Source organism: Chrysochloris asiatica, unplaced genomic scaffold, assembly GCF_000296735.1.
Source record: "Chrysochloris asiatica unplaced genomic scaffold, ChrAsi1.0 scaffold00055, whole genome shotgun sequence".
Classification (NCBI taxonomy): domain Eukaryota; kingdom Metazoa; phylum Chordata; class Mammalia; order Afrosoricida; family Chrysochloridae; genus Chrysochloris; species Chrysochloris asiatica.
Genome location: NW_006408573.1, coordinates 2,188,670 through 2,211,702, shown reverse-complemented (window position 1 = coordinate 2,211,702; position 23,033 = coordinate 2,188,670). Strand labels below are relative to the sequence as shown.

The 23,033-nt window shown below is 41.7% G+C and overlaps 1 protein-coding gene across 1 annotated transcript in view; it reads right to left on the bottom strand.

Annotated features, from left to right (window-relative positions):
• The window catches only part of FTO (fat mass and obesity associated), a 621,108-nt gene that overhangs the window by 437,810 nt on the left and 160,265 nt on the right, over positions 1-23,033 (bottom strand). Inside the window, exon 4 of the mRNA XM_006863615.1 lies at positions 7,904-8,531. Within this exon, the coding sequence (XP_006863677.1) occupies positions 7,904-8,531 (628 nt within the window). The remainder of the gene's footprint in view (positions 1-7,903; positions 8,532-23,033) is intronic.

Below are 23,033 nucleotides of genomic sequence, written 5' to 3'. Positions count from 1 at the left end.
TGGTTCAAAGTCTGTGCCCCAAATCCTGATTCCCTTTTACCTAACACTGTTGATAGAAAATAGAGAGGGTGACCACAACACCTGGGGGCAGTCATTTAGGGAGCCATGAGAAGACTGCTTGCCTCAAGAGAGTATTGTAAACACAGCTGAAGAGAAACAAAAAGATACTGAAAAATCTGAAACTAACCACATGCCTTAACATGACTTTCTAATTGTTCTGTTGCGTTTTGTTGTTTGTGTTCTGTTATTTTTTAAATTGTTTTTAAATGTTTGTTGTTGATGATGTTAGGTGCCATGGAGTTGGTTCTGACCCATAGAGAGCCCACGCGCAACGCCCATTTCTGCACAATCCTCACAGTTCTTATGCTTGAATCATTACTGCTGCCAATCCATCACTGTGTCAATCCATCTCACTAGAGGTGTTCCTCTGTTCACTGGTCCTCCATCTTCCCAAACATAATGTCCTTCACTGGTCCCTCCTGATGACGCTGCTGTTAAGTGCCACTGAGTAGATTCCGACCCATAGCGACCCTGTATAGGGTTTCCGAGGAGCAGCTGGTGAGCTTGAACCACCGACCTTGCAGTTCAAATGGCTTCGCAGTCTGGGACTTTAACCCACAGTGCCACACCAGGACTCCTTGGTCCCTCCTGATACTATGTTCCAAGTATGACAGATGAAATCTGGCTTCTAAGGAGAACTCTGGCTGTATACTTCTTGCCACACAGATTTGTTTCTTCTGCAGGCAGTCTTTCAATATTCTCCTCCAACACCATAGCTCAGATGCATCAGTTCTTCGACGGTCTTCCTTATCCACTGTCCAACTTTCACATGCATATGAAGCTACTGAAAATACCCTGACTTGGGTCAGGTACAACTTAGTCCTCAAAAACCATCTTTGCTCTTGTACACTTTAAAGAGGTCTTGTGCAGCAGATTTGCCTAATGCAATGGTGGCGCTTACGTGCTGTAGAGTCGGTTCCAACTCATAACAACCCTGTATAGGGTTTCCGAGGCTATAAATCATTATCAGAGCAGAAAGCCTCAACTTTCTACCTGGAACCACTGGTAGCTTTGAACTACTGACCGTGAGATTGGCAGCCTGACTCATAACATCAATGTTGTTTGATTACTTGACTGTTGCTTCCATGAGTGTGGATGGTGAATCAAGCAAAATGAAGTCTTTGACAACTTCACTCTTTTCTCCATATATCATGGTGTTATTTATCCAGTGGTGGGGACTTTTGTTTTCTTTACATTGAGGTGCAACCCATAGGGAAGACTGTGGTCTTAGATTTTCATCAGTAAGTATTTTAAGTCGTCTTCATTTTCAGCAAGCAAGGTTGAATCACCAGCATATTGCAGGTTGTTAATGAGTCACCCTGTAATCCTTATGCCATGTTTTCCTTCATATAATCCAGCTTCTCAAATTATTTGCTCAGCATACAGATTGAATAAATATGGTGAAAGAATACAACCCTGGCACACACCTTTCCTAATTTTAAACCATTCAGTATTCTCCTGTTCTCTTCAAACAACTGCCTCTTGGTCTGTGGACAGGTTCCTCAGGAGCACAATTGAGTGTTCCGGAATACTCATTCTCCACAATGTTGTCCATAGCTTCTCATGCTCCACACAACTGAAAGCCTTTGCATAGTCAATAAAGCACAAGTAAACATCTTTCTGGTATTCTCTGCTTTCAGCCAAGAACCATCTGATGTGGGTTTTTGGTGGACGATTATTCTGAGGTAGACCACCATGCCTTCTTCCAGGGTGTCTCTGGGTAGGCTTGAACTGCCAACATTTTGGTCGGCATTCTAATGACTATCCACTCAGCTCTCTTCACCATCTATCAGCCTTCTCCTAAAAGGTACCCCAAATAAACCCGCTGCTTAAACTAAAAAAAAAAAAAATCCATCTTAAATCAGCAATGGGATCCTTCACTCCACGTTCTTGTCTAAATCTGGCTTGAACAGTACATCCACAGGTAGTTCCCTGTGGATGTATTGTTGCAGCTGTTTTTCAATGATCTTGAGCAAAAATTTTACTTGCATGAGATAATAATGATATTTCTCAATGTTTTCCACATTCTGTTGCATCACCTCTCTTTAGAATGAGCACAAATTTGGATCTCTTCCAATCAGTTGAAGAGGTAGCTCTCTTCCAAATTTATTGCGTGCCTCCAGTTCTGCATCAGTTGATTGAAAGATATCAATTTGCATTCCGTTAATTCCTGGATCCTTGTGTTTCACCAACACATTCAGTGCAGCTTGAACTTCTTCTTTCAGTATCATTTGTTCTAGGAAACATGCTCGTGAAATGATTGAACATCAGCTATTTCTTTTGGGTACAATAACTCTGTATGCCTTCCATCTTCTTTTGATGCTTTCCGTATCAGTCAATATTTTGCTCATGGACTCCTTCAATATTGCAAGTTGAGGGTTGAATGTTTGCTTCATTTCTTCCAGCTTGAGAAATTCTGAGCGTGTTCTTCCCTTCCGGTTTTCTAACTCCAGGTCTTTACACATTTCATTTCACATTATAAATATACACTCAGTGAACTTTTCCAAGATGTACAGCTGTGTAAACAGTACCCAGATCAAGAAACAACACATTACAACCACCCCAGAAATGTTCCCTTCCAGCCTCTAGTTCCTCCCAACTGTAACCACCATCCTAACTTCGAAGGCCATATATTAGTTCTGCACAGACCTGAGTTAGAATGAAGTTTTGTGAGGGTATGATTTGTGTCTTGATCCTTCTTTGCATCTGCATATAACAAAAAAATCAGTTAGGTATTTGTTATTCATGGGGAGTTTGTTCTATTAAATTGCTTTATGGCTACTCTCCAATAACTGTTTGATTTCTGCTGTAATCGCTATTCAGTATTAGGATTCTTTTGACTGCAAATAGCAGATACCTGACCTAAACTCAACATCAGATTGGTTTCAAGTAACGGAATTCAATTAGTGATTATTACAAACAAATCTGTCTCAGAAGGCATGCAGCCAGAATAGTCCTTAGAAGCCAGGATGGCAAGACTTCATCACTCATACTTGAGATATGTTATCAGGAGAGAACAGTCCCTGGAGAAGGACTCCATGCTTGGTAAAATGGAGGATCAGTGAAAAAGAGGATGAACCCGCAATAAGATGGGGTAGAATAGTAGAAGCAATTATATGTTCAAATGTAACAACCGTTGTAAGGACGGGGCAGGACCAGGCAGTGTTTCGCTCTGTGGTATGTAGGATTTTTATGAGTAGGAATTAACTTGAAGGAGCCTAACAACAAACTGAGATTACCATACATGGTAACACCCCTAGAACTCAATTCAGATATGTGAAGTGCCATAGCGACCCTGTATAGGGCTTCCGAGGAGCAGCTGGTGAGCTTGAACCACTGACCTTGCTGTTCAAGCAGAATTTGCGTCTAGCGCATTAACCCACAGAGCCACAGCAGGACTCCTGTAATAGTACATAGCCTATAAAAATTACTGCTCAATGACCTCTACCCATTGAAATGGCTCCTGATAATCTGTTTAGTTTTCAGGGGGGTAACTGATTGAGAGAAAAGTACCAAGAAATGTTAAGTTTCAATTTAATTTAATTTCAGAGACAAGAATTCCTTCTGTATCTGAACTCCCAATGCATTTTACCTGACCCTCTCCTGTGGCACTAAACAGTTTTCAACTTCCATCCCGGCTCTTGTCACCAGCTCACAATGCAACCTTGGCCAAAGCATCTCCTTTCTCTCTACCTCATGCTCCCATCTGTGAAATGAGAGGCTTCAATGACGTCATTTCAAAAGTTTCTTCAAAATGTAACATTTCATCATTTCATAATTATCAAGCTGCAAGCACATGCTTTACCTCACCAATGTTCCCGAGACAAAGACGGCATCTGATGTACCTCTGTAGTCCCCACACTGTCTAAACGGCTCATTGAACTTCTTTTAGCAAATGTGCCACAAATACTTTCAAGGACACAAAGACAGTACAGTCATCCGAAACTTCCACTCTTTCTGTTGCCCCGTTAAGCCCTTCCCAACCGTGATTTTCGCTCAGTCTTGAAGTCTTTTCCTACCATAGCTCTGGCAGGGTTACTGGGAGGCCAGAGGACCTAAACATAGCTCCTAACACTGGGAAGAAATGTACCCACCAGAAGTTCAGATGTAAACCATCTGACCCAGAATCACACACCTCGCCAGAGACCGAGAAAAAGGTTCTGTTTGATAGACTAAGCTGCATGGATGGACTCCAGTCATCTAAAAGCGTGTGCTGTAAAGTTACAGCAGATGTGTTTGAGGGAGACAAGTGACACCAGGGGGTATCAGGACCTGCAATAAAGAGCAAATAGAGCATCCCTTTGATGTTTCCAGTAGAAGGACACCCTAAAATTACCAATCCTAGAAGCAGCTACACTGCTGTGACAAGGAAATACCTGTTTAGAAGGTATAAAGCCTAGGTGTTAAGACTTGAAAGCCAAAATGTCTGGATTCAAATCCTAGCTCTGTTAATTATGAGATATACAGTCTTATGCAAGTTAATTATCCTTCCATCCCTCAGTTTCCTCATCTGTAAAATGAGGATAACAATAGTACTCAGGTAGAGAGTTGCTGTGAAGATTACAGGAGTTAATGCAAGTAAAATCCTTCCAACAGTACCTGACCTATAGCCACTTATCAAGCAGTAAGAGCTCACAGAATTGCCATAACTACTAGAAAGAATTTGGGGAGAAAAGAACAAAGACGCTGTTATTAAAAATTCAAAATCTGCAGCTCCCTTCTCTTAGTGATAATTTCAGGAGTTCCATCAGTAATACGAAGAAATCCTGGTGGCACAGTGGCTAAGTGCCAAGCTGCCAACTGGAGTTGGCAGATCAAATTCACCAGCCGTGCTCCACAGAAGAAAGGTGTGGCAGTCTGCTTCGATAGGTTTACAGCCTTGGAAACCCTACAGGGCAGTCCTACTCATAGAGTCCTTATGAGCTGGAATTAACTCAACGGCAAGGTGTTTTATCAGCAATTTGACAGCGCTCTGGTAACTCAGTTAAAGCACTCAAATGCTAACTGAAAGATCAGTGGTTCAAGCCCATCAGCTGTTCCACAGGAGAAAGATTCACATCTTTGGAAACCCCTGAGGCCGTTCCACACTGTCCTGTAGGGTTGCTATGAGTCAGAGTTGACTCGATGACAATGGGGTTTGGATCTGTAAAGGAGGTCCTGGAGTGGTGCTGCGGGTTAACGTGCCAGACTGCAAGGTCAGTTTGAGCCATACGGTCGGTGGTTCAAACCTACCAGCTACTGCTCGGAAACTCTACACAGGGTCACTATGAATCAGAACTTAACAACAACAACAACAACAGTGTGGTGCGTCAGGATAATGCACTGGACCATAAAGTCGGTTTGAACCACGAGGTCAGTGGTTCAAACTCACCAGTCACTCCTTGGAAACCCTATATGGAGTCGCCATGAGTCAGAACAGACTCGAATGCACTTAATAACAACAATAAGAAGTGTGGCGCCGGACTACTAAACACAAGGTTTGTGGTTCAAAGCTACTAGCTGTTCCTTAGAAATCCTCGCTATGAGTCAGAACAGACTCAGCAACAACAAAAAGGGTAGTGATGGGTGGTGGAACACTGGTTAAGTGCTGAACTGCTAATCCAAATATCAGTGGTTCAACCCCAACAAGTATTTTATGGGAGAGATGTGTCAGTCAGCCTCTGTAACCATAACAACCTTGGATGCTGGGGGGCGGTCTTACTCTGCCCTGTAGATATCAATCAGAAGGGACTCAACTGCAATGGGGTTGGTTTTTTGCTGTTGTTTTATCAGCAATTCATATTTGTTTATTTTATCAGACCTAACTTCTCCTGACATACAGACTATTCATTAAAAAATTAAATTTCTTTCTGAAAGATTCCTAGGTTTCAAAAACTACTTGATCACCCACGCTCTTGGAGTACAATAGGACCATTAATGTGGAGGGTGAAGAGCAAGCAGGAGCACAAAGATACCTTTGTAGCAGTTTGTGCTATCACATACCACCACTTAGGTTTCTCAGAGTTGCCTCCTTAAGAAAGAAACTAACAATCCCCATTGTTCCTTCACATCAGAGTTCTTGGATGTGATAGTTCCTAAATCCCTGGCGAGGCCTTATTAAAGATCAGAGGATCTCAGCTCTTTCCATTAGAACAGCATCAAATCCCTTCAAGTGATTTTCTTAGGTCAGCATCATTGTTTGAGATGCCAGGGAGACTGGTGAAATTTCCAACCACTAAGCTTGTTCCTTGTTTCTAGCTAAAAATACAAGGTAATGTTAGAAAAAACATTAACTATCTCCGCGGGAGATTTTTGAGACTGGGTCACGCCAAGAAATTTACAGAGAGCTGTGAGATCTGTTTTAAGTCCTATTTCGAAGACCATCATTTTAGTAAGTACACAAAAAACAGTGGAAAGAAGAATGGCAACAAAACCCACCAGAGTTGTAAGAAAACCCACCCACTGCCATCAAGTCAATTCTGACTGCGAGGGGCCACACGGGGCAGAGTAGAACCGCTCCTTAGGGTGTCCAGGGCTGTAAATGTTTATAGGAGCAGAGACATCTCTCTCACACAGACTGGCTTAGCAGTTGAGCACTTTCCCACAGCGCAACGGGGACTCCGTATCAGAAAACAATGGCCCTTCAGAGTTCCAGATCATTCCCTGATCGAATACCTAAAAGTCTGGTTTTCCAAATATTTTTCCATAAAAGCCAAAACCCAATGCGGCCGAGTCAATTCCAATGCACGGCAAACCAGCAAGATCGAATCCTCTAGGAGCGTTCCAAAGCTGGAAATCTTTATGGAAGCAGACTGGTGGGTTAGAACCACTGACCTTTCCGTTTGCCCTCTAGCACTTCACTCACTGTGCCAACAAGGCTCCTGATTTTTCCATAAACAGGCAGAACTGCTGAAATGGTAAAAGAACTAATACTATGTATGTCTTCGGCTTGTTCGTCAAATAATCAAGCCCAAAACAAGGGACGTCAGCAGTGGCCAAACTCAGCATGTTCATCCAAATACCTTTCTGGCAGTCCGCTTCTAAAACACACAATGGCATCCCTGCTGTTAGTCTTGTTGTTGTTATGTGTCATCAAAAGTCAACTCTGACTCATAGTGATCCGACTGGACAGAGTAGACCCCAAACGTACAGAGAATGAACAACAAAAGATGGAACGTTTGGGTAGGCTCAGCATTCGTGCCTCTGGTCTCAGTTTCAAGGGGAACAGATTTTAGAAAAGGTAAGAATATGTTTTGCATAGCAACCCTATTAGGTCTAAAACTGTCCAATTGGGTGAGGGGCTGGAGCTTCACGGAAATGGAGGACTGTCTACTTAGAAAACCCACCACACATGCTTCTGGCAAGGGAGGACAATAGGAAAAGCTGTAGGAAGCCAAGAACAAGTTCATATTTGACAAATCACTCCCATAAAGACAGTGATGTCAACTGCAATAAAGTATTTGGGCAAGACTGGAAATGTGCACCTGTGGGAACCTAGAAGAGTTGACAGATTCTTGTTTTCTAGGCCCTTTATCAGCAAGTTAATTATAGCAACCGTACAATCGACTCTGAGTTTAGAGAAAGACAGTTAGCTATATGAAACCAGGAGGATGCTCTCATGGGCCTGGGAAAGACAGCGTGACAGTAGTGCTTACATGCAAAAAGATTCCATGTCTGAGCACAGGATAACAATGAGCCAGAGAGCGCAGCTAGATTGGGAAGAGCTGTGTTCTGCAGGTATATGAGTGTATCAAGCCTAGCAAGGGCACACAATACACTTACATACACATATGCACATCTGTAGAGCCTCAACAACTCTGCTCATGTTACATTCAGGGCTGTTTTTTCCCAGAGCAGGCGTTACCTTCGCAGCTATGATTGTACACCGCCACCGCTGACCGTTCCACCAGATTGTCATCGTGGTGCCAGCTCACCGCCATTTTCCCCATCCCAAAATAGGGTTCCTCTTTCAGGTAAGACATTTTCTGGGGATCCATGAAATTCAACAACGTTACGTTATAGGCTGCTCTGCTCTTGATGTCCACTTCATCTTGTCTATCAAAGGACGGCCCCATACCAACTCTGGGGAACTCTGGGGCCATGTATACTGGCATGGCGGCATCACTAGATTTCTCTTTGGAAGTGAGCTCTTCCAAAGCCTGGATGGTCTCAGTCTGCAAATGGGCATTGAGCTTGAGGAAGGTTTGACAAGCAAAACCTATTTCATCCTCAGTATATTTTATTGTGGAACCTTCCACTGGCCATGGTACGGTGAAGAGTCTGGTGTTCAGGTACTTGTAGGTGCAGCCGGGATGACCAATGAGGATGCGAGACACTGGAGTGAGCAAATCTTTGCCTTGGATCCTAACCAGGTCCCGGAACAAGCAGCCATGCTTGTGCAGTATGAGAAAGGCTTCTTGGACCTCGAGACGGAGCTCCGCAGGTACACTGTCAGCTTCTCGGAGAATGAGTTTAGGATATTTCAGCTGCCACTAAAACAAAACCAAAGCAAAAATATATGTTTATGGAGATCTACAATTCCATTATTTCTAAAGGTATGTTTCTGTGTAACAAATAAAGGAAAAAAAAAGCATTTCATCACTGGTTTTATATGTCCTTAGTTAACAACAGAATAATAAATAAAACAAACGACACCAAATTCTCCAGTCAGAATTTTCAGATCCCAGTACAAACTACTAACAATCTTTAATTTAAACAAAACAACAATTTGGGTTTGGATCTCCCAGATTCTTTCTCTCACACGTTTCCACCCACCGCTAAATGCTGACGTCCCTTGTTTTGGGCTTGATTATTTGACAAAGGAGCCGAAGACATACATAGTATTAGTTCTTTTACCATTTGGACTCCCCCAAAGTACAATTTCATTAATAAACTGCTTAATATTTATTTATTTATTAAGTGCTTACGATTAAGAAACCGTTTTAATTCTCCCGGAATCTAGATTTCTGGTGTCCAAGGAGGTGGGGTAATCACCAAGGTCAGTGAGCATTAAATATTCTTGTGAATCTTGAGCTGTGAAGAAGCTACCTTTGACTTTCTAGAAATTACCTTTGACTCAAATAATGTTGTTGTTTTTGTTGTTTTGTTGTTAAGTACCGTGGAGTTGGTTCCGACTCATTGTGACTCTGCACAGGGTTTCTGAGGCTGTAAATCTTTACAAGAGCAGAAAGCCTCATCTTTCTCCTGCAGAACAGCTGGTAGTTTCAAATTGCTGACGGTGAGATTAGCAGCCTGATTTGTACTCACTATGCTATCTAGATAAACTAATAACACTATTTTGCCTTGGGCATTGTATTCTTTTGAAGAATCCAGTCAGCCTCCAGAAACAAGATTCCAGAAGTCAGAAGGACGCTATCTTTTAGGGTACACCAACAATTATTGGAGCAGGATATCCTTTTTGGTAAAGTGTAGGGTCGGAGAAAAAGAGGACGACCTCCAACAAAATGGACTGGCACAGTGGTGGCAGCGATGAGTTCAGGTGTAGCAATAATTGTGAAGTTAGCTCAGGACCGGGCAATGTTTGGTTCTGTTGTGCATAGGATCTCTATGAGTCAGTACCGACTTCATGGCACCTAACAACAACAAAAATGATCATTATTTTAATTGTTCTCCAGGACAAGGCTGTATGAAATCCTTCCTGACACAAAGTGGCTATCAGTTCGGTTCTGATACTTCATCCATGGCACTGCAAATAAGATTGGGAATAAAAGTATTTGCGGGCTTTCTCATCTTTGGAACAATTTTTGACTCTCTAGGAATCCTGGTGTGGTACTGTAATACCAATGCTGGACTGCTAACAACAAGGTCAGCAGTCCAGACTTACCAGCCACTATGTGGTGCTGTGGGTTAATGTGCTGGACTGCAAAGTCAGTTTAATGTGCAAGGTCAGCGGTTCAACACCAGCTTCTCCTCAAAAACCCTATACAGGGTTGCTAGGGGTCAGAACCGACTCAACAGCATCTAACAACAACAACAACAACAACAACAGGGTCATTGTGTGTTGGAACCAATTTAACAGCAGTTGAAATGCTAATCCAATTTGCAAGTCAAATTTGAAATTAATTTCAATCAATTTCCATTAATATGATTTTTCTTTTAACACTGTAGAACAGGTGCTATTCTAAATGATTTATATGCATTGACTTTTTTAATTCAGATAATGTTTTATGAGGTGATAGTTGTTGTTGCTAAGTACCACTGAGTCCGTTCTGACTCATAGCAACCCTGTACAGTGTTTCTGAGGAGCAGCTAGTGAATTTGAACCACTGACCTTGCAGTTAGCAGTCCAGTGCTGATCCTGCAGTGCCACAGCAGAACTCCGCTTTATGAGGAAGTACTGTTATTATCTCCAGTACAGAGGTGAGAAGATTGAAGCACAGACAGCTAAAACCTTCCCCAAGTCTCACAGCTGATAAATATTGGAGCTGGAATTTGAACCACCAGACTGGACTTGCTCTCACTGAAAAAGAAGCTGATTTCTGCTCCGACATTTTCACTGAGCAAGAGGCTCACTTCTCCGTAGAAGTTAGACACTAAATCTCAAGAACAGACAAGCTCTGACAATTCTGTCACCGCTATAGTTTTTGTGCCCAGAATGCACTCATTAAATGCTAAATGAATGAATAAATGAGGTATTTTATAGCAATTCTAGAAAGTTGTAGCAATTCTATTGGTATCCTGGGATGAAAATACTCAGGGGCTTCAAAAAGTTTGAGGAAAACCACCAATATCTCTTAATTCCATGTTCTAGGGACTTTTTTAAAGACCTCCTGTGCTATAATTCCTTTTCTGTGGCGGTGGAGGGGTTCAGTTCTCGGCTGGTAACTCTAACGTCAGTGGTTCCAACCCACCAGCCAATCTGCGAGAGAAATGTGTGAAATCCTGCATAGGATTTCCGAGGAGCAGCTGCTGGGTTTGAACTGCCAAACGTGTGGTTCCCAGTCCAGTGCTGATCCTACTACAGCGCCACACCACTAGGTGAGTTCAAGCACCAAGCTTTTGGTTAGCAGTTGAGCACTTACCCGTTGCGCCACCAGAACTCCTTTCTCTTTCTATCTCTTCAGTCCATAAGTGCCACTTATATGCTAAACAAGTAGCCCTGGTGGCATAGCGGGTAAAGTGCTGCGCTGCTAACCAAAAGGTTGGCAATTCTAACCTATCAGCCGCTCTATAGGGGAACGATGAAACAGTCAGCTTCCATAAGTGACTATATAGGACAAAGCAGTTCTACTCTGTCCTATGTTGTTATTGTTAAGTGCTGTCGAGTCAATTCCAACCCATAACGACCCTGTATCGGATTTCCCAAGGAGCAGCTGGTGAGCTTGAACTGCCGACCTTGCAGTTCAAATGACTTTGCAGTCTGATGCCACACCAGGACTCCACTCTGTCCTATAGGTCATGGCAAGTTGTCAACAACTCAATGGCAGTAGGTTTATATATAAACACAGCAAGACCATTTAATTTTTCATATATTTTTTTCTTTCAGCATACTTTTGAGAATCTGCTCTGGTGTAGATAACTACCATGCTAACTGCACGGTCAGCAGTTCAAACCCATCAGACACTCTTGGAAACTCTATATAAGGTCTCTGTGAGTCGGAACCGAGTTAATGGCACACAACAACAAAACAACAGGCAGAAATAAGTTTCTTACCCTCACTGAGCCTTTTTCTAGATCAAGTAAATGAGGAAACGCAATCTCAGATCAGGCTAAGGCCTAAGAGAAAAACAAACCAGAAGAAAACTATCATCTGAATAGAAAGGACTCTCTAAGGAGATAGGGTTTAGGCTGAGATCTTTTGGGGAAAGGAGGCACCAGGATGTGATGACGTAGGGAAAGAGATTCCCAGAAGAGAAGCCAAAAAATGCAAAGACACTGATGCTAGGGACACAAGTTAGGCAAGCTTTACTAGACCATAAAAAACCATCAGGAAGCCCTGCCCCTCCCAGAGCTGAAGCCAAAGCAAAGGCGTTGAAGGCCAAGAAGGCCGTGCTGAGAGGCGTCCACAGCCACAAAATCAAGAAGATCCGCACCTTCCGTCAGACCAAGACTCTGAGGCCCTGAAGGCAGAGCGCCCTCAGGGGAAACAGGCTTGACCACTATGCCATCATCGTGTTCCCTCTGACTACTGAGTCAGCCATGCAGAAGACTGAATATACTGACACACTTGTATTCCTTGGGATGTCAAGGCCAACAAGCACCAGATCAGACAGGCTGTGAAGAAGCTCTAGGACACTGACGTAGCCAAGGTCAACACCTTCATCAGGCCTGATGGAGAAAAGAAGGCATATATTCGATTGGTTCCTGACTAGGATGCTTTGGATGTTACCAACAAAACTAGGATCATCTAAATGGAGTCCAGCTGGCTAATTCTAAATATAATCTTTTTTTTTCAACACCAAAAAAGGAAAAGACAATGGTAGAGTGCTATGAGATGAAAAGGAAGGTGGAAGCCAGAGCAGGTCAGAGTCAGGACCCTAAGTGCAAATGAGGATTTCAAAGGGAGAAGAAGAGTCTGATTTACATTTAATAAAAATCACTCTGGTTGTATTACCTGGCATACACTGGAAAGAGGCAATGTGAAAGCGGAAAATCCTATTGGGTGCTATTACAACCGTCCAGGAGAATAGTGATGACAGTCTGGACAAGGGCAGAAACAAAGACAAATGGACAAATAAAATCATAATTTGTAGGCAGAGCTAAAGTGCATGCTTATGGATTAGACATAAGGTGTGAACAAAGGAGTGGAGTTAAGGATGACTTCCTGATTTCTGGACTTAATAATGGACTACACAACTATTTTTTAAATAAGGAAAACTGGCTTAAAATAAGTATGGTGGAAAAGGAATAGAGAGAGATGACCAGTCTCTAGAGAAGGACACCATGCTTGGTAAAGTGGAGGGTTGGCAAAAAACCAAGGACGGCCAACAAGATAAATTCACACAGTGGCAGCAGCAATGGGCTCAAACGTAACAACAATTGTGAAGATGGCACAGGGTCACTCTGAGTTGGAACTGACTAGACGGCACCTAACAGCAATACCAATGAAATATCAATCCAAGTGAAAACAGCAAGAGGGTAACTAGATCTAGACTTTCTCTGGAGCTCAGAGAAAGTGGGGATGAGAAAATAAACATGGAAACTGTCAGCACACAGCTGGCTTCTAAAAAGCAAGAAATGAATTTGATCACCTTGGGCTAAAAGTACAGAAAACCAAGTCAAACCCATTACCACTGAGTTAAGTTCCAACTCATAGCGACCCTCTGTAGGCTTTCAGAGATTGTACGTCATTATGGGAGCAGTCGAGCTCATCTTTCTCCCGTGGAGCTGCTACTGGGCTTGAATCACTGACCTTGCAGTTAGTAGCTCAATGCTTATACCCACAGTGTCACTAGAGTTCCTTACAAATACAGAAGAGGACTCAAGATAATTTTCTGAGACACAGGAAAGTTCAGCAGAAGACACCAGATCAAAAACCAAGAGAGTATGTAAATGTAAAAGCAGAAAGAGAAGAGCACTTCAAGAAGGATGTATTATGTGAGCTGCCTAGAAGTCACGTGAGATAAGGCTAGAGATTGTCCACTAGATTTGGCATCAGGGAAATCGTCAATGACAGTGACAAGAGGCCACTAGAGAAGCCTGGAGATGGAATGAAGGTTAGAAAGCAGAGATGTTGCTATGAAGGAGAATAGATAAATAGAGTTGTCAGTACTAGACCAAGGGATGAACTTAACAAAGGGAAACCCTAGAATACAACAGTTTGCAAGGATGCAAAAGAGAGGAAGAGTCTGATGAAACAGAAACAGGGTGGATAAACAAAGGAACAAGCTATGAACGTCTAGAACAATAGTCTCTCAAGTGGGGCATACACACCCTACTGCAGGTATAAGTAATACATTAGAGTAGGAAGAGACAGTAGAATTGTTTTCAGGATTTTTTCATCTAAAAACAGAAAGAAACCAAGCCTACTATAATAATATGAGTGTACCCATGTGCACACATACATAAGCATATATATGCAGATATGTATGTTTAATATGATCATACTAAGGAGCTTTGGTAGCATAGTGGTTACGAGTTGGGCTGCTAATCTCACGGTCAGCAGTTTGAAATTACCAGTGGTTCCGTGGGAGATACAAGAGGCTTTCTGCTCATGTAAAGATTTACAGCCTCAGAAACTCTAGGCAGGAGTCAGAACCGGCTCCACTGTACATAGCCATCAACAATAACCACCCGGTGAGTCTATTTTGTAAATAACTAGTCCCTTTCAGTGATGCTGCATGGGGAGACTGAAATTGTCCAGCAGTATTTATACTGTAGCAATCAGGAAACATTAAAAAGCAAGAATTTTTTCCCCCTTGAGAGCTAGTTCTTAAACAGCACACCACTGGGCATGCTCAAAATGTGTTACTGACAGCAGTTTGTGATGAAAAACATTTGAAAATGAGCAGCAGAGATACTTTATATATGGTGCTGGTGGTGGTGCACTGTGGAGTTGGTTCTGACTCACAGTGACCCTGAACAGGGTTTCCGAGGCTGTAAATCTTTATGGGAGCAGAAAGCCTTCTCTTTCTCCCACAGAATAGCTGGTAGTTTCAAACTGCTGACCATGAGGTGAGCAGCACGATTTCTAACCACTATGCTATAGGAGAAAGAAATGATCAATTCTGTCAGAATTGATGATTTGATCATGAAAGATGAGAGAGCTTTGGAGGTATTTTTGGAGGGCAGGGAATTCAGTTTGCTCTTGGGCATTAGCGAAGAATGTGAGCTGCTCATTTGTGCTATTTGCCAACTGTTTCTGGATTATCTATCCCCATCCCAACCTCTAGGCCCAACCCTGAGTGGCGTGGCAGTCTCACGTTAAAGAAGCACGGGGCCACTTGGCGCCGGCAGCATTTCATGGCCTCTGTGAGATTCTCTTTTTCCTTTAACATTGTAAACAAATGGTGGTTACTTGGATCCCTGAGTTATGTCAATGGTTTGTTGTTGTTGTTAAGTGCTGTCAAGTCGGCTCCAACCCATAGTGACCCTGTATAGGGTTTCCAAGGAGAAGCTGGTGAGCTTGAACCACTGATCTTGCAGTTCAAATGGCTTTGCGGTCTGGTGTATTAACCCACAGCGCCACACCAGGACTCCTATGTCAATGGTTAGTAAATGAACAAGAAACACTGCTGTGTGAAGTCACTGGGATGTGCTGTTACTACAGTATAACCTAGTCTAACTCTGCCTGATCAGAATGAAAGGGAAGTTTGAGCAAAAAGAAGAAAAGTGAAATAGTCAGGTCAGAATGTGAGAAATGACTTGATTAGGTAGATTTGTCCTGCTTCTCACAGTGTCTACCTGAGGTATGCGATTATGACTTTAAAGTGACAAAGAACAGTCTTGGGCATACCACTGTGGGTTGTCCTTAAATTGTAGGGATCTGCTTAGGATTTATAGTCCTGGTGTAGCGCTGTAGGATAAGCACTGGATTGCTAATCACAAGATCAGTAGTTCAAACTCACCAGCTGCTCCTCAGAAACTCTGACAGAGTCACTATGAGTTGGAACCAACTCAATGGCACTTAATAACAACAATATACCTCGTTTATCCCAGTAGGAAAATAGAAACAGTAGTATCATATGTCTTATTCACAGAGCTCATGAAGAGAATAAGGTGACCCAATCAACAGAACACTAAATATTCTGGGACCATGAGCAGTTAGTCTCATTTTATCATTAAACTGGTGATATCCCATCTGGGCAAGTCAATGAGGCTTTAGCATACTCAGAAGCACATCTGACTAACAACAGTGATAAAGGAGGAAATTCCTTAACCTCAGCATCCTTTTAAATGGCTCTCAGCATAGAATACTAATGAAAAGTAAGATCATTCCCAAGAACTTTGATTTTTGCATATACCAAGAGAGACAGTAACCAAGTTACCTTGGTGTGGTACTATAGAATAAGCACCAGATTGCTAACCACAAGGTCAGTGGTTCAAACCAAGCAGCTACTCCTTGACCGTATGCAGGGTCATTATGAGTCAGAAGTGACTCTATGACACCTAACAACAACAACAAGAGACAGGAAGAAGATCAGAATGAAAGAAACACACACAATCACAGGGACATGATTATACCTGCTGCTTTCATTCAATACACATTAGGGCTTAAGACTATAAAAGGTTTATTTAACAAGGGTTCCAGTTCAAACATGTATGAGTCTCTTCCAAATAAAATGTAGTTAAACATGTCTCTGCAATCAGGGGATGGATGCAGACAAGTTCTCTCAGTAGTAAATCTGTCTTAGTCTCATAAGTTATTTTTGCTGTTACTAACTGCTGTCAAGTCAGTTCCAAATCATAGCAATCTTGTATAGGGTTTCCAAGAAGTAGATAGTGGATTTGAACTGCTGATCTTGTGGTTCCCAGTCCAGTGCTGACCCTACAGCACCACACCAGAAGTCCAAGTCTCATTAGGGTACCTTAAAAAAATTAATAGTAATACTTTTGGTACCACGGGGGTGGGGGTGGGGGTAAAATATATAGATTTTTAAGTCAAAGCTAATATCACATTTTTAACAAAATTCAAGTAGACATCTCAAATCATTGAAGCTTTGCAACAGTTTTATGTTTTTTATAAAAACAACATTTTTTAGATGGTTTTAAGGAAGGTCGGGAAGAAAAGACCATCAACCTTGATGAATGAAGAAAATGTGGCAGAAGTCCAAAGAGCTGGTGAAAGAAGACTGCAGAGCTACCACTGACACACTAGCTCCTGAAGATGGACTCTCACACTGGTCAGCGTTTTCCACCTTCTTGACTGCAGCAAGCTTTCAGCTCAATAGGTTCCAAAAGCATTCCAAAAAGATCAGCTAGCTCGTTTTCCCAGCAATCTTTCATGCAAGATTGAAGCTAATGAAGATGATTTTATGAAACACATTGTAAATGAGGAGAAGTCTCAGATTTATATGATCCAAAGAGTAAGATCCATTAAAAACATTGGCTTCCTAGGGGGTCTGCCGGGTCAGTTAAAATCAAGGCAGGCTCAGAAGGTTATGGAAACTGGCTTTGGGGATTTCAAAGGGTAATCTTGATAGATTTTCTTGAAGCACACAGAATGATCATGGAAGCTTATTATGAAGAAGTTTTAAAAAAATAAAACAAAAAATGGAACATTCCATTGATGAGAAACAAGCAGGGAAGTTGTGAGAAGATTTGTCCTAGCATAGCAATACACGTGCTCATTCTTCAAGGGCAGTAAGCACTTCCTTGGGAAAACTTACCATGTCCACTGTACAGACCTATTGTTATCCATAAGGACTTTCATTTGTTCCCAAACACAAAGAATATTGAAAACGAACACAATTTGTGTCCCAGGAAGATGCCAATTTCATTATGATGACGTGGTGTATTTCAAAGAGCTAAGAATTCATTGGATTAGAGTTAGAGAGATGGAAACACCACCTTCAGAAGTGTTGTTTAAACCTAAATGGAGGCTATGTCAAGATACAACAACTTCATATGTTTATATTATTGTGTAGTAAACAACATTAAATTATTGTTCTATTATTTTATAGCCATACCTTTTGACTTACCCTTGTATATGGGTAGTGAATACACATGAGGTTTTTTTACTTCAAATATAAATGATCTTTCTTACTATTTAGAACAGTGCCTGACACATAATATTACTACATTAAGTACTAGATTTTTAAGAGAGCAAAATGTAACTTTGGAAAATAAATGTTACTAATAAATAATATTAATATTTAAAAAATTAATATTAATTCATTCTGTCAAATGAATAATTTCTCTTTGAACATTGTATAGGTAAATTTAAAACATTAGCTATCATATAATAATTTGAAACATCTGTCGGCAGATTTTCAAATGCATGAGTTTTTCTTTTTCATTTCATCTCATTATAATTTTTCCAAGCAGTAAACAGTCATGCAATTATACTAATAGTTCTCTGATCAAATGTTAAATTTCTTTGGATCTATAAAAGATGTTGTGATATAAATGGTAATTGTATAGCTTAGTAAGCATTTGGGAAAGTATTTTAGTTCTGAAGTAAAGGACTGAAAGATGGAAAATGCTAAACTCGCTGGTGAACAGGTCTTCTTTTCTGCCTATTTTTAGCCAATGTATAAAAATTTCTACCTCCTCTCCTCATATCAAAGGAAGCTTCTAAAAAGACTTCATCATACAGAGAAGTCAGATATGGTCTCAAAGGAACAGGATACCAGTTTATAGTAGCCTCGCTTAATGACCTCAACTTTCAATAGTGTGAAATAAGATTTAAAAGCTTCAAGTGACTTAGGAAAATGGCAATAATTTAAAGTCCAAGAAGTATATTTCTAGTCTATTTCTTAACAGATTTTAATGGTAACACTTTGTACTCTGCACTCAGTAGTAATTTTGCAAAAAACAATTGATTTTTTGTTTTGTTACTATTGAAAATATATACAACAGAACATACACCAACTCACCAGTTTCTAGAAGGAGAGTTCACTGGCACTGATTGTGTATTCTGAGTTTACAATCATTCTCTCTCACCTTTCCTTTCTGAGCTGTTCAACCCCCAGACACATAAACTCACTGCCCTTTCAGGTTCCAATTTAACCTCTGGAGTTGATCACTTACAGACAAATCTTAAAACAGCATAACGCTCAAGGCAGACATTCTTAACTAAAATAGCAAAATTATTGTTTGATTTCAAGGAAAAGTTTTGGTTTAGTGAGTATTTCAGGGGTTTTAGGGGTTTATCCAGCCTGCCATGACTCCAGAAAGCATGGAGAAAATTCTGTTCTGCATTGTCCCCCTTTCGATCCGCATTCTTTTATGTACTGACAGCTATTTGCAACATATTAGTCATAACATTTTCCATACAAGTTTAGTTGTAAATTGCTTGTGACTTGGCAGCCATGCCAAGACTCAAGGCTAATTACTGACTTGGCCCAGAGGAGACAGTCTTCTGAACTCACTGCTTATGCCTTGCCACTCTTACCAAAACAAGTCCTGTTACAACAAATGGCTTGCTACAAAGTAATGAAGACACATGTTCATTCACGCTTCCAATAGTTCATTTTTTGTTTTGTTTTGTTTATTTAACACTTATTGGATAATTGCTGTGCAGCAGGGCACTACCTAAAGTGTCATAGTTACAATAATAAAAACAATTATCGATCCTGTTTTATAGCATCTCAGAATTTTAACAGTAAAGACAAAAATAGAGTAAGATAGTATCTTTCATAATAGAGGATTCATAATAGAGGTAAGGGTCTTTGAAATGTTGATGGAAAACTTCCATGATCTTTTCATTCAATTTTTCCAAGTACTTTTTGAAGTCTCCTCTTATTACTGTTATGAGAACAAGGAATAAGTATTGAAAAAGAGAAAATCTGGAAAATCCTGATTTCTGGGATACATATTGATCAAGCACATACTATAGACAAAGTTCTAGGTGCTAAGAATACAGAAGTAAGCAAATCTTCTAGATGTTCCTCAAGTGTTCAGTCTGGTAAGGGTAGTCAGACAACAAGCAAATAAATATGCATGATACACAGTATTTTGGATGGTGGTATGCAAAACAGTTGTTGTTGTTACATGCCTTCGAGTTGGTTTCAACTCATAGTGAGCCTGTATAGTTTCTGAGGAGCAGCTGGTGGATTTGAACTGCACACTTTGTAGTTTGCAGTCCAGTGCTGATCCACAGAGCCACACCAGAAGTCCATGGAAAACAGTAAGGCTGAGTGATCAGGACAGGGACTTTGGGTGACAGAGAAGGTCTCTCTCCATTAGGTGACATCTGAGCATGCGGAAGCAAGTCCTGCAGACACTGTAAGGGACAGAGTTCCAGATTGAGGGCACATCAAATGCAAAGGCTTTGAGGGAGGAGTGTATTAGTTTTTTCCTAAGAAAAGCAAGAGAGTCTAAATATAGAGAAGGAGGGAGGATGAGCCAAGCATGAAATGAGATGAGAACCAGTCCAGAGTAGACCCTGCTCTGTAAGTGGACGGAAGGGCCTGGGCTTTGTCTCTGAACGAGATGGAACACTATTAAAGGGCTTTGAGCAACAAAGTGTAATGAACTGATTTATGTTTTTAAAAGATTGCTCTGACTGCTATGCTAAAAGGGACCATAAGGAAAGGGGCAAGGGTAGAAACAGGGAAATGGGTTAGAAGGTTACTGCAACAGCCTGAGAAAAGGAGGATGATGGCTTTGGACAACCTCTAGGCATCGAGGTGGTGAGAAGTGGCCGGATGCTGAATACATTTCAAAAGCTATAATAAACGGGATTTTCTTGTATCATCATGGGAAACAAGGCCTTTGGTAAGGAGGATGTCACTCCAGATCCAGGACACAGTTGGCACAAAAGCTTGGCAGGATGACCTAGCATAGCTGAGCCAGGATGTAGCAAGACACTTGGTTTGACAGGAGCTTCAGGTTGAAATCAGTGTTAGGAAATTAGCAGAGATGAGACCAAAGATAGTTTGGGATCATGTTAGGTTCTCTGGTCAAGGATCTTATACTTGTGCTGAGGAGTCTAAACTTCAACTTGCAGGCAAGAGAGACCCAGCAAAATTTATTATATGCAGAGTAACAAGTCCGACATTTCTAGGAAGTTAATGCAAATAGTACTCAGGACAGACATAAGGAATCCCCATTAAAGTTAAAACTGTATAGATGAAAGGCAATGAAAGAGGGCCTGATCGAAGATTACATTTGTGGGACTGGAAAGAAAAAAAAAAAAAAAACTTGAGAGATTCTCGAGAGCTAGAATTGCAAGGAGCCAGTTACTGACGAAGGAATGAATGCAGGGGGTGGGGGGAAGTTGAGGATAGCTACTTTTCTCATTTTAAGAACAGGGAATAAAGAGATTAGGAAAAGGGAGATCCAATAAAGATGAGAACGAAAAGGGTCCTTATAAAATGGATCCTTACAAAAATGCAAGTCAGATCCAAATCCTCTCACATCCTGTTAGAGTCACAGACAAAGTTCTTATGACAGTGGGTAGATTTCTGTATAACACGGTCTGTTCCTCTCTAATTTCATCTTCTAATCTCATCGTCACTCTGCTTGAGATCTTAGACTCACTTGTTTTCCTTCAGACACATCTCACAGTCTTTATACACTTGTTCCTATGCCCAGACCTTCTGCTCCAAGGTTTCTACATGGCTTGCTCCTATACCTCCAACAGAGCTTTGCTAAATGTCACTTTCTCAAAGTCTTCGGTAGCCACTCTATTTACAATGACAACCCGCCACCAGGGGACTGGTATTCCTTACCCGGTTCCCTGCTTTACTTACCATATCAGTTTTCTCTTCTGGCATATTTATGATTATTTTGTTGTTTATTTCTACCCGCCACCACCATTGCACTGCAGAAAATCACTGAAATAAGACAAGAATCTTTGTCCGCTTTCACAACATCATCTCTAATGCTTACGACAGTGCCAGGCCCAAAATGGAAGCTAAATGCAGCCACTTAATTCAGTAATGAATCAAACTGGAGCATGTTGTGTAGATGTAACTTGAAGACTTTCAGGTTGAGACCCAGATGTTGTTGCAGATGGCTACAGTTCACAGCCATCCTAGAGGGCACAGCAGAAATGCTCCCATTGGGTTTCCTTGATCATCTTTAGAGACCCATTGGGCACATCTACACTTTCTTTTTGGATCACTATGAGTCCGAGTCAACTCAATGGCAACAGGTTTGGGGGTTTGGAATCTTATGGAAGCAGATCACCAAGTCCTCCACCCATGGCATCCCTGGTAGGTTCAATCCACTGATCTTTCAATTAGTAGGCAAGCACTTAACCACTGTGCCACCAGGGCTGCCTTCCAGCAAAGACATAGTGTTGCTCTTGTTGTTGTTGTGTGCCGTGGAGTCGGAACCGACTCATAACGACCTTGTACAGGGTTTCCGAGGCTGAAAATCTTTACAGGAGCAGAAAGCCTTATCTTTCTCCTGTGGAACAGCTCATAGTTTCGAACTGCTGACCATGAGGTTTGCAGCCCGATTCGTAACCACTACACTATCAGAACTCCAAAGACTCAGCAGGCAGTTGGAATTGGGTGACTGGAGGTCACAACAGAGGGCAGGAATTGAAGGTTTAGGGCCATTAGTATAAATGCACAGCAAACCCAGAAGGACCAGGTGACACGAGGATGAAGAGGGGCCATAGTGTGTAAGAGCACAGACTCAGATGCCTGACAGCCTGGCCCCAAGGCTTGCCAATCTTGAGCAAATGCACAACGCTCTCGCTGCCTCACTTTCCTTATTTCTAAGACGGGGGTTTTATTGACAGCATGCATATAACAATCCCAGAACAGCCTGGCACATAGAATGCACACACCCAATAAAAGCAAGGGGAAGCATGGCATTTCTCTCAATAAAAGAGGCAGCATTCATCTATCTGGAAGCTGGAGTTTATTTTCTAGCACTATGGAGTCCTGGTGTGGTGCTATAGTATCAGTATTGGACTGCTAACCACAATGCTGGCATTTCAAACCCACCAGCAGCAGCTCCTTAAACCCTATACAAGGTCGCTATGAGTCGGAACCAATTCCATAGCACTTAGCAACAACAACAACAACAACAATCATTCCCGGTGTGGCGCTGTAGGATAAGCCCTGGTTCCGCTCATGGAAACGCCATGTATCATGGAGCAGAACTGCTCCATAGGGTTTTCTTGCCATTTGAATTGCAAGGTCAGTAGTTCAAGCTCACCAGCTGCTCCTCGGAAACCCTATACAGGGTCGCTCTGGGTCAGAACCGACTTGACGGCACTTACCAACAACAATCTGTAAAAAAGTAGATTGTCAGACCATTTCTCCCAGGGTGCCAAAGGGAAAGATTGAACCACCAACGTTGAGGTTAACAGTCAGGCACAAACTATGTGTGCCGCCTAAGAACTTTAACTTAGTCTTACTGATTTCTAAAACAGAAATGATGATAATCCCTACACTTCAAGTTCCTCGAAC